At 36.7% G+C, this 14844-nt stretch overlaps 2 protein-coding genes across 4 annotated transcripts in view; one reads left to right on the top strand and one right to left on the bottom strand.

Annotated features, from left to right (window-relative positions):
* The window catches only part of MMS22L (MMS22 like, DNA repair protein), a 103116-nt gene extending 98467 nt beyond the window's left edge, over positions 1-4649 (top strand). The window contains exon 25 of the mRNA XM_087817523.1: positions 473-4649. Within this exon, the coding sequence (XP_087673649.1) occupies positions 473-551 (79 nt within the window). The 3' untranslated portion in view covers positions 552-4649. The remainder of the gene's footprint in view (positions 1-472) is intronic.
* A 1181-nt stretch (positions 4650-5830) lies between these two features.
* KLHL32 (kelch like family member 32) overlaps positions 5831-14844 on the bottom strand; it is a 124129-nt gene continuing 115115 nt past the window's right edge. For 2 of the 3 annotated variants that reach the window (XM_016220231.2, XM_087817521.1), the window contains 2 exons: positions 13808-13902; positions 5831-7688 (listed from right to left, as the gene is read on the bottom strand). In XM_016220231.2, coding sequence (XP_016075717.1) covers positions 7527-7688; positions 13808-13902 — 257 coding nt within the window. In that variant the 3' untranslated portion in view covers positions 5831-7526. The remainder of the gene's footprint in view (positions 7689-13807; positions 13903-14844) is intronic. The other variant, XM_087817522.1, reaches the window with a different exon arrangement.

Below are 14844 nucleotides of genomic sequence, written 5' to 3'. Positions count from 1 at the left end.
CTCAGGGTGACCACCCTACAAAGCTGTATGTTTCACCAGTGCTGCTGTTGCTCAGAACAGTGTTCCTCACTGGGAAGTGGGCTTAGAGCCTCGTGTCTTGTTTTTGTATAAAATCCATGGTGGCAAATCAGCCCTTTGAATCAACTATATCACGTGTACCCAGTGAATAGGTTGAGCAACCCAATTAGATAGTAAGGTTTTTGGTAAAAAATAGATAAGGCTTTTTTTCTTAAAGGTTTACAGCCAACTGAGGACAGTGCAGCACCGTGGGTGCGCCTGTGGCTCCTGAAGAGGTGGTTCTTGAGGGGTCAGCACTTGTCCTAGAAACCATGTGTCCTGAAGTTTGTTAAGGAATCAAAGTACTTTGATCACATTGTGTGTGTGTACAGCCAGGCAGGTTCAGTTTGCAAATACTTAAATAAAAAGTAGGGGGAAGGGAATAAATATATCTGCCTTCTTTTCTCCTACACAGGGAAGCCTACAGCAAACTTCTCTCTCTCCTAGGACAAGTGGGACAAGATGAGATACAGAAACTGGAAAATGACAACTAATGTGTTTTGTGGTTCATCTTTTCTATTTATTATAACTATCTAACGCCACTTAGCATCATTCTGACTCCTAATTGTTTGCTGTTCTGTTAAAATTATTTTCTAGGACTTTTTTCCTTACTTACCTGTAAGTATACTAAATAAGTAAATAAAGTTTAAGTTACGGGATCTCTGGAAATTGGCAAAACTGCATTCTATTTTAGTTAAACTAAATTAAAGAAACTTTTTGTAACCGGGAGTGTTATCTGTGTACAGCTAAGCAGGTTTGTACTGGTTGATCCCCTGGATTTTTTACCATAATGTGACTTAGTATCTCGTAATTTGTTTGTGTTGTGTTTTTTACAAGTTATGTTCTAATTAGTTTTTTTTGAATGGTGGGAAGAGGTTAGGACTAGGACTATTTGTTAATCTTTTACATATATATTAAGTGAGAGGCAAGTTAATAAATGAAACCCTTATCAAACCTGCTTAACTCTGTGAGGAATGAGACTGAATCTGCCTAAATGATTATACAGATAATATATAAATTTTTTTTAAGAATTAAGCCAACAGTGTTCGTTTAGGTTCCAACAATTGCCGGATGTTTTTCTTATTCTTTCTTTCGGAGTTCTCATTAATAGACAAGGAGCGTAAGCAACAGTCTGTAAGAAGGGGATTAATAATATTCTGGAAAATCTTTGTATTACAAATTAGCAGAAGAGGCCTGAGAAGTCAGCTGATTTACCTCCTTGCTCTTCAGTTAGAGCCTCTTATTACTTAGCATCTTATGTGTTTACAGGGAACCAGTTTAGTTTCTTTAAGCAGGTATTGCCTCTTAACTCTGTAACAGTCTCATCTAGGTTTATTTTACCAGTTGGGCTCTTGACTCCTTTTTGTGGTAAGCATTATTTGGTAAAAAGAGCTCTAGTCCTAGTGTTTGGAACCCACCTGCTTCTCAAACCTAGCTCTGCTTTGTGACCTTGAGCAAGTTACTTAACCTTTCTGAGCCTCAGTTTCTTCATGGAGAAAAAAAGAATAATCTGTTTTCTCTTTTATAGCTTTCTGGTAAGATTCAGTAGGAAAATGTATGTGAAATATTTGGTGACCTGTATTCTGTTCGGATGTGTACAAATATGTACACTTTGAATATGTATTATTCATGCACAAAGGTAAAAAAACGCCTCTCCACTCTGTCCCTCTTCCTTTAATGTCCTGGATGAATGATCCTATTTCTCTTTTTGTGGTGTTTTCTTATGCATCACGTTTACTGTCTTTCAAACAAGTTCTTGCTTCTTGGGACTCTGGTCTTCATGGTTCTGTTCCTTCAAGAATACATTTCAGCCCTTTTCTGGCTCAAAAAGTATTTTAAAAATGAAATGTATTGCAGTCAGCAAAGTATAGTTAATAGACCACTCCTAATTGTAACCTGAAGTCTAAAGGAGTGTCTGTTGTTTTCATGGTATACAGGTGGTCTAGCCCCCCCAGATCAGCTGTCCTCACTTCAGTGAAATGAATGAAAGTCTCTTTACCTTTACTTAATAGACTTCATAGCAATGAATTTCTTTTCATTATTATGATCATTATGATAGTGATTTGTTACACTATTTTATCTATTTAAGGTAATGCTCTTAAACGAGTTATTGTGTAGTTTATATATTTTTTATTTTCCAAGGGAGACTGATAAAGGTATCTTTGAGAATCTTGCTCCTTAGGGGCTGAAACTTTTAAGGGATAAGAAAAGCTGCTGAATCGTGCATTAGGGTGTATAACTGGAGCTGTTAAGAATAACTAAAGTTTATACCTAAAAATCAGTTGCAACAAAAAGTCTGTAACAATACAGGTATATGTATGTTTTTTATTAGGAAAATTTTAAAGCTGATTTTTTATTTTGTTTTTTAATTAAAGAAAAAATTTGTGACTTAGTTTTTTTCCTTGAAAATCTTCACTGGCCCTTCAGTCTTTACTATAGTCTGGTCTTTGTTCATTCCCAGACTTAGAGTACCTTCTATCTGCTTCCTTAATACCCACTTTTCTCTAAATAGCATTGTCTCTGAGGCTGCTGCTCTACCTTTTTTTGTTTTGTTTTTTTAATATATCTTTATTGATTTCAGAGAGAGAGAGAGAGAAACATCAATGATGAGAAAGTCGTCATTGATCGGCTGCCTCCTGCTCACCCGTGATGGGACTGAGCCCGCAACCCGGGCATGTGCCCTGACCGGGAATCGAACCCTGATCTTCTGGGTCGATGCCCAACTGCTGAGCCACGCCCAGCCGGGCTCTACCTTTTGTAAGTCACCCTCTTTTGGTGAAATCTGAGCGTGTGCCCTCATTTCTCACATCCTCTGGCCTCTGTGACATGCGCCCTCCGTTTGTCTTCTCCCTTCCTCAGCGAGGCTGCTCCTCCCCACACGCTGCTCCGAGAGCACCTGCACGTCCTTTCTTGTCCCCAGCGGTGAGATCGGGCCCTTCCCCTGTTCTCGGTGGTCCTAGGAGTCAGTTAACACTAGCTCATAGTTTTCTCAGATCTATTTCTTGGGCTAATTTCTCTCTGAACCACTCTAATTCGCTCCTTCTGAAATCTCGAGGCAACAGGTCAGGCTGCCCTTGTCGCCCTCTGTTCCAGGCCACCTGTCTTTACTCTCGACCCAGCAGTTTCCTCATGTTGCTTCTCTGAAACTTCAGAGGCCTCGTGGGTTGTTCCTTGTTCCCCGCTTTCAGTTGATGAGCAGCACAGGCTCTTGCTTTTTGCCACTTTGTGCCACTCCGTGCACCCTGTTTTTCTGTTGGGCACTAGAATCTCTCATCTCCTTTCAGTCTCCTTTTCTGCAGTCAGTCCTTCTCACAGTTGACATGAGTGTTCCTAAAATACTACTTTCCTCTAGTTACTTTCCTGCTCAGCGCCTTCGCATTACTTCCTCTTGTTAACAAGCTGACCGTCAGCCCTGCAGTCCGCTTTCTGCCTCTGGCTCCACCTTTCCTGTCCACACTTACCTCGGGCAGGCGGCTGGACTGCCCTGGCCCTCGGGAGGCCGTGGTCGTTCTGTGCTGATAGGCCGCCACCGCTTCTGTGAACTGTCAGGTGGAGCGCAAAGAGATGATTGAAGCACAAGTGTGATGAAGTGACTTTATTAGACATTTGGATTTGGTTATGATTTAAATCTTAATTGAACATTTAATTAGATTTCCATGGCGAAGGGGAAAAAAACATGGAGTATTGTCTCTATACAAAAAAACATTTAATATTGAGTTCATTTGCCTTAGAAGAGTTTCATAGTTTAAAACTTTTATATCTTTACCTATTCCTAGTATATTTTCTTCTTAAGTGTAACTTTTTCTACCTGGGCATCTATGTAAAAAAATAATTAGTTGTGAGTTATCAGACTATGTATATGTGTTCTTTACCTATCATTGTTGTCCTCTCATGCTTTATGACAACACTTTAAAGCTACTTTGTTCTTAAAGAATTACATGGATCTGTTTTCATGTACTTTTACAGGCTTTGACAGTTTCAAATTTTACAACCCCTTTGTTAAGATTATGTTACTTAAAAGAAGTTGACAGGCCTCTGCAGCTGGGAAAAGCCTGTATGAAACATACCTTCCCTAAATACTACATGTTAACACAGCTCTTGTGTTTCAGAGATAAAAGATAGAGATCATAGAAACTTCACTAAAAGCTGTAGTATCAGTACCACCACTGTTTTTGAATGATAGACTTTACATAAACCCTACATTTTCCAAAAACTGATCTGTCTGCTCCTCCTAGGGTTAAAAATATTGCCGTATCAGTCAAGTGGATAGTATACCAATGTAAATAACATGCTGTTAGGTTAAGACAGTTGATTGACTTGGGAAGCTAGCAAAGTAGCACATTCTTTCACATATTTAATAACATATGAGACTTGTATTTTGATTCTGTAATAACTATATTGGTATTGTTACCAAAATCAGTACCATATAATTGGAATTGACCAATTTCTGCTAATATTAAAGTTTTTGTTGTATACTTTTACATTTGTGAATTGTATACTTTTAGGAAAATCCTGGGCATTCTTATTTTGTACATGTTGATAAGTTATTTTGTGCATATATTAAGGATATACAATAAAAATTACTTATTTAACTTAGTCTGTACCCATCATTATTCAACTTCCCTTTTTATGACACGTTGACTATTTGAAAACCCAAATAATTTGTCTTGTTACTATTGCTTTTATACTCTTTAGTAAAACACTAGTTTTCCAGCTATTGCCGTGTCTGAAGGGGATACTATATATATATATATATATACACACACACATATATATATACACATATATATATACACATACATACATACATACATACATACATATATATATATATATATATATAGTTAAACTGTGAGGAAAGTATGAAGAGGAAAAGTAAAATACCCTAATGATAACCTACCTGGGGTTCATTATTCAGGATCCAAGGGATTTTATTGCATTTTACATGCATGATGTTTTAGAGATTCGTGTCTTTGCTGGTTTTCCTCTCACACTAAGAACACTCTGCTGATATCTGTGTGGTACGGCTTTGTCCTTTTAAAAGTAAAATCCTGAAGTGACTTGTAAGTGGTTGGAAGTTTCATGCTCTTCCTTTGGAAATTCAAATTAATAATTTAAATACAAGTACAATATGGTTGTTAATTTCAACGAATGAAAATAGAAGATGAATTGCTATAGCATATACACTTAAATGGAAAATATATATTTAAATCGTTTCAATGGAATCAGGTTTATATGACAACATAATTTTTTATTATTAGCTCTTGATGATTTGAGGAAAGGATTTAATCATAAGTGCTCTCCAAGTTTTCTTCTTTTTAGGGGAAAGATGTAGTAGTTTCTGGGCTGTTTTTTGGCTACAAATATAAATGATGTTTCTGAAAATTATGTAAAGCTTTAAAAAATTTTGAGTTCAATTCTGTGAATACTGTGTTCACCACGGAAGCATTTGATAATATACACTGATTTGTTTTAAATAAATAGTTAGAAATCTACACCGAAAAGATCAAGAGTACTCTCAGGCTGCCTTCAACTACCATTAAGCAAACTTATTTTTAGACCATTTCTCCTTCATTCATTGTATATAGGGTCTGGGGTTGCAAATAGATTTTAATGATTTCATAAGGTAAAACTGCTCCAGGGAAAATCTGTATGTCAAGGAGAAGAACCAGTGAATCTGAAATATTTCCTGCATAGGTCCTTGTTGAAAAGATTCCTGAAAAGCTGGAATCCATTTTCCTGACTTGGTAAGGCATTTTTTAAATTTAGTGTAGATGGTTTACACCTTTTGAAGAGATTCTCTGTCATCCTTCTAAATATCAGTGAGCAATGTCACTTTCAGAACTGTACAAATACTCTCCAGGTTTTTTTGTCTGTCTAAACTAAATCTTTGTTCTTTTAAAACTTCACTGCTTTTCCTTACTCCTACTCTCTTTCCTCCCACCCTTTAGTCTGGATAACCAGAGGTTATATATATGTAAAAATTAACATTTTAGTTCTCATATAATGTATAAAATTGGTGAATTCTGTATTTAGAATAAAAATATTTTTTATTCACTTGATTACGTAAAGTGTTGGCATGAATAAAATGAGAATTTCCTATAAATCAAGGATTGCTGACTGATTAAACTATGCCAAGGGTAAAAGTCAAGTCTTTCAATAAAGGTGACTTAGATTAGGAAAAGGGAAAGACTCACATTATAGTTGTTGACTTTATCTTCAAATTGATTATTGAGTTGTTTTATTTTTGGTTATGGACAATGCAGATCCAAAAACCTAGCCTAAAAAAATCCACATGCATTATTAAAAGTGGTAGTAATAAAATACATGTTTGTGGTGGGGAGGAGTCCCACAAGCCCTCAAGATTGACATAACCTTTAACAAAGTGGAGAAACTTCTGTTAGAACTACTGAGTCTAGGTTCAAACTTATGTCAAAGCACTTTATGGTACCAAAATTAGTACAACTAATTTTTTTGAGTACAAAATGTCATTTTTCACTAAATGTTTGAGAGCTATTATTTGAGGCAAGGATTTGTACAAGTTTAGGAAATCTTTGGGTTTGGCAAAGTCCCTTTTTCCTAATTAGGGTTATCTCTTTCACGTGCTTCTTAGAATCATTTATTCCATAGCATGTATTCGAAGTTCTACCTAGTAATTTTTAAAATTCAAAAATAATCTCCCTGTTTAGTTACAAGATTCTTAAGATAGTAAAATACTTTGGAATTTGAGTAACATTTTTTTCTTAGGTGAAGTACTTCAGAGCATTTGCCTACTCCTCACACCATTCTTCTGAAGTGATATGGAAATCAGTCGTTACCCTCCTTAAAGTGGGAAAACTGAAGCTCTAAAGATAAGCCCCTGGCCCAAGGTCACGGAGTAATAACCAAGGTGAAAACTCTGGATATTCCAATTGCTGTTCCAGTGGACTTCTATTATTCATATTAACTTAAATAAAATATGGCATTTAAAATTTTATGATGTCATAATGCTGAGTTTCTACTGAATAGGGCTGTATAATGTTGAATTTTTAAAGAAAAATTACAAACCCAGGTTTAAGTAGCAAAGGGATTGAGTACTAAAGATTTTTAAAGATCAATGATGACAGTACTTGGAAATAAATTGACTTACTAATGCTGTCATGTTGTCCTAGACAGCACTGATTAGAAAAAGTGTAGAAAAAGTGCTCTAAAGACCCAGAACAGTAATGGACCATTGGCTCTAAGCTACACCACAGTAAAAGTCATACATATGCTACTGTATTGTACGTTACACACACTGAAAAGGTAACAGGAATTTTCAGTTATGTATTTTAGAAAATTGTTTTTTGTTTTTTAATGTTTATCTGAATATAAGACCTATAAAACAGGACAAAGAAGCGTTGAGCACTGAGTCTTTTCATACCCATTATCCAAAAGTCAGGCTTTTTTTCCCTCCTGTTCATGATGGTTATTAACAGAGCACTGGCTGTTCAGACGGTGCCGATCCTGTGATGAGGCACTTGCAGAGTTTGAAGGTTAGGGCATGTGAAATACGGAGCTGGAAGGAAGCATGCTGCTATTCCATTGGAAGCAAAGGGGAGTGTAGGCCCATAGAATACTTCTTCCTTGCCTTCTCTACTTACATCCAGTACCTACAAAGGAGGAGAAGAAGCCTGCATGTCAGAGATGATTACTTAAAATAGAGCTGTCTACACATAAAAGGGAGCCTGCAGTTAAATTCAGTTATGCCACCATGACCCTACCTTAGCCCTTGTTATTTTTCTCACATTATAATACCAAATACATGTATTAAGTCCCTGCTAAGCGTTACTCTGTATGTTTATACACATGTATGTATACATATATACATAGGTATATATTTACAATAATTCAGTCTTCAGAACAGTCATGAGGTAGGTAGCATTACCCTTCTGTAATAAAACTACCTTAGACTGATGAAATAACTTGTCCAAACTAGTTAGTAGGTGGTGTCACGTGTTGGCTTACAAATGTTGGGTTGAAAAATGAAGACAACACAGGACTTCCAGCATTGTCCTGAAAATTGGTGACATCTGGCTCAGTGTCTACCACACAGAATATTATATAGGACAGCTTAGTAGCAAATTCATAATCAGTTCCACTGGTTCTGGAAATTTCCTCCAATTATTTCCCCTTCAAGATAAAATAACAGTCGAGGTCATCTTCCAGACAGCATTTTTTCTGGTTCCACGGGACAACAGAGACTGCATATGTTAAGCAGATGTAATGTATTTAATCTGTGAGAAGGGAAAAGGAAGCATTGGCGGGTTTTCTCCAAAACACTCTCCTGTAAACTGGCAGAGAGAGAGCGTTGGGGAGGAGGTGCCAGCTTGACAACATATCCTCCAGCCAAAAAAAAAGTAATGGTAAATGAAGAGCAGTGGAGGTGATCTGGAAACAGACTAATCACGCGTGCACTCAGGCAGCTGCTCCCAGCGTGCTGCTCAGCTCTGGCGCACCAGGTCAGTCAACCTGGGTGCCAGGCGTTTGCCCACACACCCACTGCATTCAAAGGGCTCCTCCTTTCCCACAGGAATCCTTTTAATATTTGCCATGAGTCTTTATTACTAACAAGTCCAAATCTCAATCTTGAAAAAAGTACTAATTTAAAAGCAAGCTTTTCTGTTGTTTGGGCTGCCCTATGCCAAGTCAAGGAGTAGAAGGAAATAAAATAGTAGCTTTCTCACCATCTGACATGCTTCATCCCTGTGTGGCTGAATCCTACAGATGACATTTTAAGCTTTAATTACAGAATGGTCAATCTAATGAGACAGTTTATTGACTGGTATTTTCAATTGCAAAACACACACACACGACTTCAGTTCTAGATGTTACAGACTGATCTATTTAAGTGTGACCTTCATTAATCTTAGCCATCATGCTCTTAGAATCCAAGGGTTACGTAGATTTGTGATTTATGAAAAATTCGAACGATGATGTTTTTTAGATGTAGACTTTCTCCACCACTTTCCTGTACTTTTCAACCTGCTGACCTTGTACCTAGGAATTTCTAATGTCTAGTCACCATTTTCTCAGAAACACTATTCCAGTTTTCCATTATCTTTCTTCTCTGTTGGATATTCTTCCAGCAAGTAGTAAAGAAATGGCTTCCTTTTGAACATGTGGCTAGTCTCTCCAACCATCAATCCATTACTGTTAGTGAACAGAAATAAGCAGTTCCATAGTCACCCATAGAATAAGTATTTGAGATTGTGTAACCATAGTTCAGAATGAATGATTATATACCCTGTAACCAGTTGTCAATGACTAAAATGATATATGATGAGTCTATTATCCATGAAGACTTCCATTCCAAACATCTCTCTCTAAGTGACAATCTGAATACTTATATGAACATTTATTATATATAAACAGTAAAGACTCACAAAAGCTATTATCAAATTTACCTGTGCTTTGTAGGACTGGTGTACCAGCCAAGAGAATAAACATTGCATTTGTAAAACGAATGACTTTGTATATCAAAATGGCTAATGGAACACAGATCTCGTCAGAATGCTGACTTTTTATAAAAGCAAATATCTGATCACAAGAGGTGAAATTTATTCTGTTAATACAGATATTAAGACACTTGTGAATCACCTCTTTTACAATCAGCTTAATTCTGAGGCTACTCTAGAATATCCTTAGTGGTTTAAAGTATACACACGTACTCTATCTTCTGAGGACAAAGGATTTGTTTAGGAACAGCCAAAAGTCATTGCAGAGCACTACCTGTTTCTGGTTCAGAGTTTTATATTCTGAAAAGTAAAAATTAAGAAATCCAAAACACAGTGAACACTGACAAATAGATGTTTGGATGAGAGACTAGAAGTACTCCCTATGGGAAAACAGTTTGCTTGTTTGTTTTTATATAACCAAGCTCTGGTACAAAGCAGCCTTCAACTAACTAAAGACTTTAATGTTTTCAAAGAACTTGTGACTTTGAGATTTTTTCTATTCTATTACTGATTTATAGTTTATTAGCTTCTTATTTTTATTCGCTCTCCCCTATTTTGAGTTTATTTTTTGGTTTACTTTCTAACTTAAGCTATCCCACAAGCTTTGCTATGTATTGTTTCCATTATCACTAAGTTTGTGGTATTTTTTAAACCTCCACTATGAGTTCTATAAGTTATTTATGAGTTCTATGAGTTCTAACTATAAGTTATTTAGCACCGTGTTTTATTATTTCCAAATATACAGGGGTATATTTAACTTTTTAAGTTCTAATGTCACTGTACCACAGAGATCACAGTTTACATAATACTTTTTATTAATATATTAAAGTTTTCCTAATGCTAGTCCTTGATAGGTTTTTGTGGATATTTCATGTATGCTTAAGAAAAATATATCCTGGAACTTCTCCAGGGTAGATTATATGTTAGGCCACAAAATAAGTCTTAAATTTTAGAAGGTTGCAATCATATTAAGCATCTTTTCAAACTACATTGGTATAAAGCTAAAAATCAGCTACAAGAAGAAAATGGGAAAATTCACAAATATGTAGCGATCAAGCAACATGCTACTTAGAAAACCAACGGGTCAAAGAAGAAATAAAAAAATACCTTGAGACAAATGAAGATGGAAATACAACATATCAAAACTTACAGGATGCAGCAAAAGAAATTCTCAGAGGGAAGATCATGGTAATAAATGCCTAAAGAAAAAGAAAGAGCTCAAAAACAAAGTCCTATCTTTACAACTCAAGGAACTAGAAGAACAAACTAAGATCAAAGTTAGAGAAAGGTAGAAAATAACAGAGTGGAAATAAATGAATTAGAGACTAAAGAGATAATAGCAAATGTTAATGAAACTAAGGGCTGATTTTTTGACAAGATAGACCAAATAGACAAACCTGTAACTAGACTTACCAAGGAAAAAGACAAGAGTACTAAAAAAAAAAATTAGAGGAGACATTACAATTTACACACTAACAAATTTGAGAACCTAGAAGAAATCCATAAATTCCTAGAAACATACAACCTAACAAGACTGAATCATTATGAAACAGAAAATATGAAAAGACCTAGTAAATTACTAGTAAAGAGACTGAATTAGTAATCTTCTCCCAGAAAGAAGAGTCCAGGACCAGATGGCTGTGCTGGTGAATTCTATCAAATATTTAAAGAATTAATACCAATCCTTCTCAAACTCTTCCAAAGAACTGAAGAGTAGGACAAACTTCCAAACGCATTTTACAAGGCCACTATTACTCATATCAAAACCAGGCAAGGGCACTACAAAGTAAGAAAGTGACAGACCAATGTCCCTGATGACTATAGATGCAAAAATTTGACAAAATATTAGTATACCAAATTCAACAATACATTTAAAAGATCATACATCATGATCAAGTGCGATTTATTCCAGGGATGAAGGGATGGTTCAACATACGTAAATCAACCAATGTGATACACCATATTAACAAAATGAAGGTTAAAAATCATATGATCATCACTGATGCAGAAAAAGTATTTGACAAATTCAACATCCATTCATGATAAAAACTCTCAACAAACTGGGTATGTACCTCAACATAATAAAACCTATATGTGACAAGTCCACAGCTAACATCATACCTCTAAGATGAGGAACAAGACCAGTATAACCACTCTTGTCACTTTAATTCAAGATAGTACTGTAAATAGCCAGAGCAATTAGGCAAGAAAAAGAAAATGCATTAGATCAGAAAGAAAGAAGTAAAAACTATCTACAGATGACATAATATATATAGAAAATCCTAAGACTCCACCAAAAAACTGTTAGAGTTAATTCAGTAAAGCTGCAAGATACAAAATCAATATACAAAAATCTGTTGCATTCCTGGACACTAACACCAAACTATCAGAGAAATTAAGAGAAAAATCCCATTTACAAGTTCATTAAAAACAATAATGTACCTAGGAATTTAACCAAGGAAATGAAATAACTATATACTGAAAACTGTAAGATATTGATGAAAGAAAACAAAGTTACAAATAAATGGAATATTCTGTGCTCATGTATTAGAAGAATTAATGCTACTAAAAGCAGTGAAATCTAATGAACAAGCAAAATAGAGACAGACTCATAAATAGAAAGCAGGCTGACAGCTGTCAGGGGTGGGTTAGGGGGCTGGGTGGTGAGGGGACTGAGAAAAAAAAAATCATGGACACGGACAACATTGTGATGGGGGGCGTGGGTAGGGTGAGGTGGAGGGTATAGGGGAGATAAATGGTGATGGAAGGAGACTTGACTTGGGGTAGGGAACACACAACAGTGAACAGATGATGTGTTGTAGAATTGTGCACCTGAAACCTAGTTAATTTTGTTAACCAGTGTCACCCCAATACATTCAATAAAAAGGAAAAAAAAAGAACAATCTTTTGGAAATTTCATAAGGTGTGGGGGTGGGGGGAATAAAAGCAATGCAATCACTAACTATTCCAATGGCATTTTTCACAGAAAAAAAAATCCTAAAATTCATTTGGAACAACCCCCCCCCCCCCCCCAAATAGCCAAAGCAATCTTGAGAAAGCAAAACAGCTGGAGGCATGACACATTCTGATTTCCAACTATATTACAAAGCTGTAATAAGCAAAGCAGTATGGTTTTGGCATTAAAACAGACACATCAATGGAACAGAATAGAGAGCCCAGAAAAACACCGTTGCACGTATAGTCAACAATTTTTGACAAAGGAGCCAAGAACATACAAAGGGGGAAAGGCTAGTCTCTTCAATAAGCGGTGTTGGGAAAACTGGACCCCAATTTTACACCATACACAACAATCAACTCAAAATGGATTAAAGACTTGAACATATGACCTGAAACCATAAAACCAGAAGAAAACATAGAGGTAAACTCCTTGCCATTGGTCTTGGCAGTGATTTATTTTGCATCTGACACCAAAAGCAAAGACAGCAAAAGCAGAAATAAACTTCTTAGTTTAGTTTATCAAACTAAAAACCTTATGCACAGCAAAGGAAAGCATCAAAAAAAAGAAAAAAGAAAACGCAGCCTACCAAATGGGAGAAAATATTTGCAAATCATATATCTGATAAGGGTTAATTTCCAAAACATATAAAGAATTCCTACGACTCAATTGCAAAACCCCCAAACAATCTATCTATGTACCCTGCCCATCTTCCAAGGTTTATCACAACCAACATGTGAAGTCCTTCATGGGGCCTTGTGTAAAATAGGAAAACAACTATAATACAAACTGTAAAAAATAATAATAATACCTTGAATGTGTATATCAGCAAAAGCTATTGCTATTCAGAATGGCCCAGCTGGCAACCTGCCCAGCCTGGGCTGCTCACATGCTGATGTGTCAGCACTATTCTTTGGGGCAGAGGTTGTCCCCATCAGGCCAGTCATAACCCCTACTGCTCACTTCTGCCAGGAGGGAAGCAAACCTTTGTAGGTTGCATTTATAGAAATGAACAAATTACAATATAGAAAATAAGGAAATAGAATAAAAAGAAATTTGTAAAGTTTGGGGGGGGTAGTGTTACAGTACTATTTCTAAAGATTTCTAGATTTTCAAAGTTTATCTCCATTTTTAATAGGGCTGTTTCTTAAGTATCATTTTTGGGATGCGGGATTAGGTTTAGTGGCTGAACTAGCTGCACAACGGGAGCTCAAGCCTCTTTCTACGTGTAAATATCTCTTCCTTCAGTAGCAGCCCTGCAAAAAGCAACCTCACTGAACGGCTTGAGCAAACTTCAAAGGGAGCTTCAACCACTCACCTGGATACAAGCCAGAGGCTCATTTGTCCAAATCGAATATCCACCGACTAAATATATTCTGTCATTATGGACAGCAACTCCAGATTCATTTTGGCCTAAAGTAAAGAGAATTGAATGAAAAGAAAAGATAAATCCATTTCCTTGCATGTTTTAATTAACCCTTCTGCCACTGAGGGATACAGTTTCCCCTGCGGCAGACTTGTATACTCCACAGGATTTCTGCAGCAACTAATCTCCGCCTCCCAGTACCCGGAGGAATTAAGCACCACTTCTCAGAGAATGAATCTGTGTCGGATCAGAACCAGGCCGTAACACTTATTGGCTAACGGAGTTAGTAAATACAGCGTGAAATACAATAATAAGCCATTTAGAACTAAGTTTTATAACTGTTACATGCCATAAATTTACAGCGGTGGAAATAAGGTATATTTTAGAAATGCAAAACACCTCTTGTCCTACAAATGCTTTTGAGGCACGTGCTTACATTTATAAAGTAACAGCTGCAACCCCAAGAAACCAATAAAACAGAGCCATGCCCCTAGCGTGCCCCAAATGAAGACAAATGACAAAAAAGATAAAGTTACTACCCTCCCTTTCTTTACATACACAACAGTTTTAAGACTATATTAAAGTTCCTGAGCTGAGACCAGCCTGGAAAGTCCCTAGATACTGACACGCCAAAATGATGAAAGGTCCCTTCCCCATTTAAAAAAGAAGACAGAATAACTCACTACCACATATTCTTCCCTGGAGGCCATCAAAGAGTGAGATCGTCTCTTTTTATTGATGGGCTGACATAGGATTGACTCGGGTAATAAATAAGCTGGGTCCTAGAGCAGACAGAAGCACAGATCCAGGGACCGAGGGGCTCAGGCACCACTAAAGCAACTTAGAGTTAAGTACGTGTAGGCAGGACTCCAAAGTCGTTTTTGCAGAAAACAGCAAAAACAGCTCAACACAAAACACCTGAACCTCCCCCACTGGTCACGGCCTCGGTGGCGCCTCCCAGCAGCAGCAGAGGGTGACTGAGCGCCCCC

The sequence above is a fragment of the Miniopterus natalensis genome, chromosome 5 (assembly GCF_054644295.1).
Source record: "Miniopterus natalensis isolate mMinNat1 chromosome 5, mMinNat1.hap1, whole genome shotgun sequence".
In the NCBI taxonomy this organism is placed as follows: Eukaryota; Metazoa; Chordata; class Mammalia; order Chiroptera; family Miniopteridae; genus Miniopterus; species Miniopterus natalensis.
The sequence above is the reverse complement of the archived record's forward strand: the minus strand, read 5'-3'. Positions and strand labels throughout refer to the sequence as shown.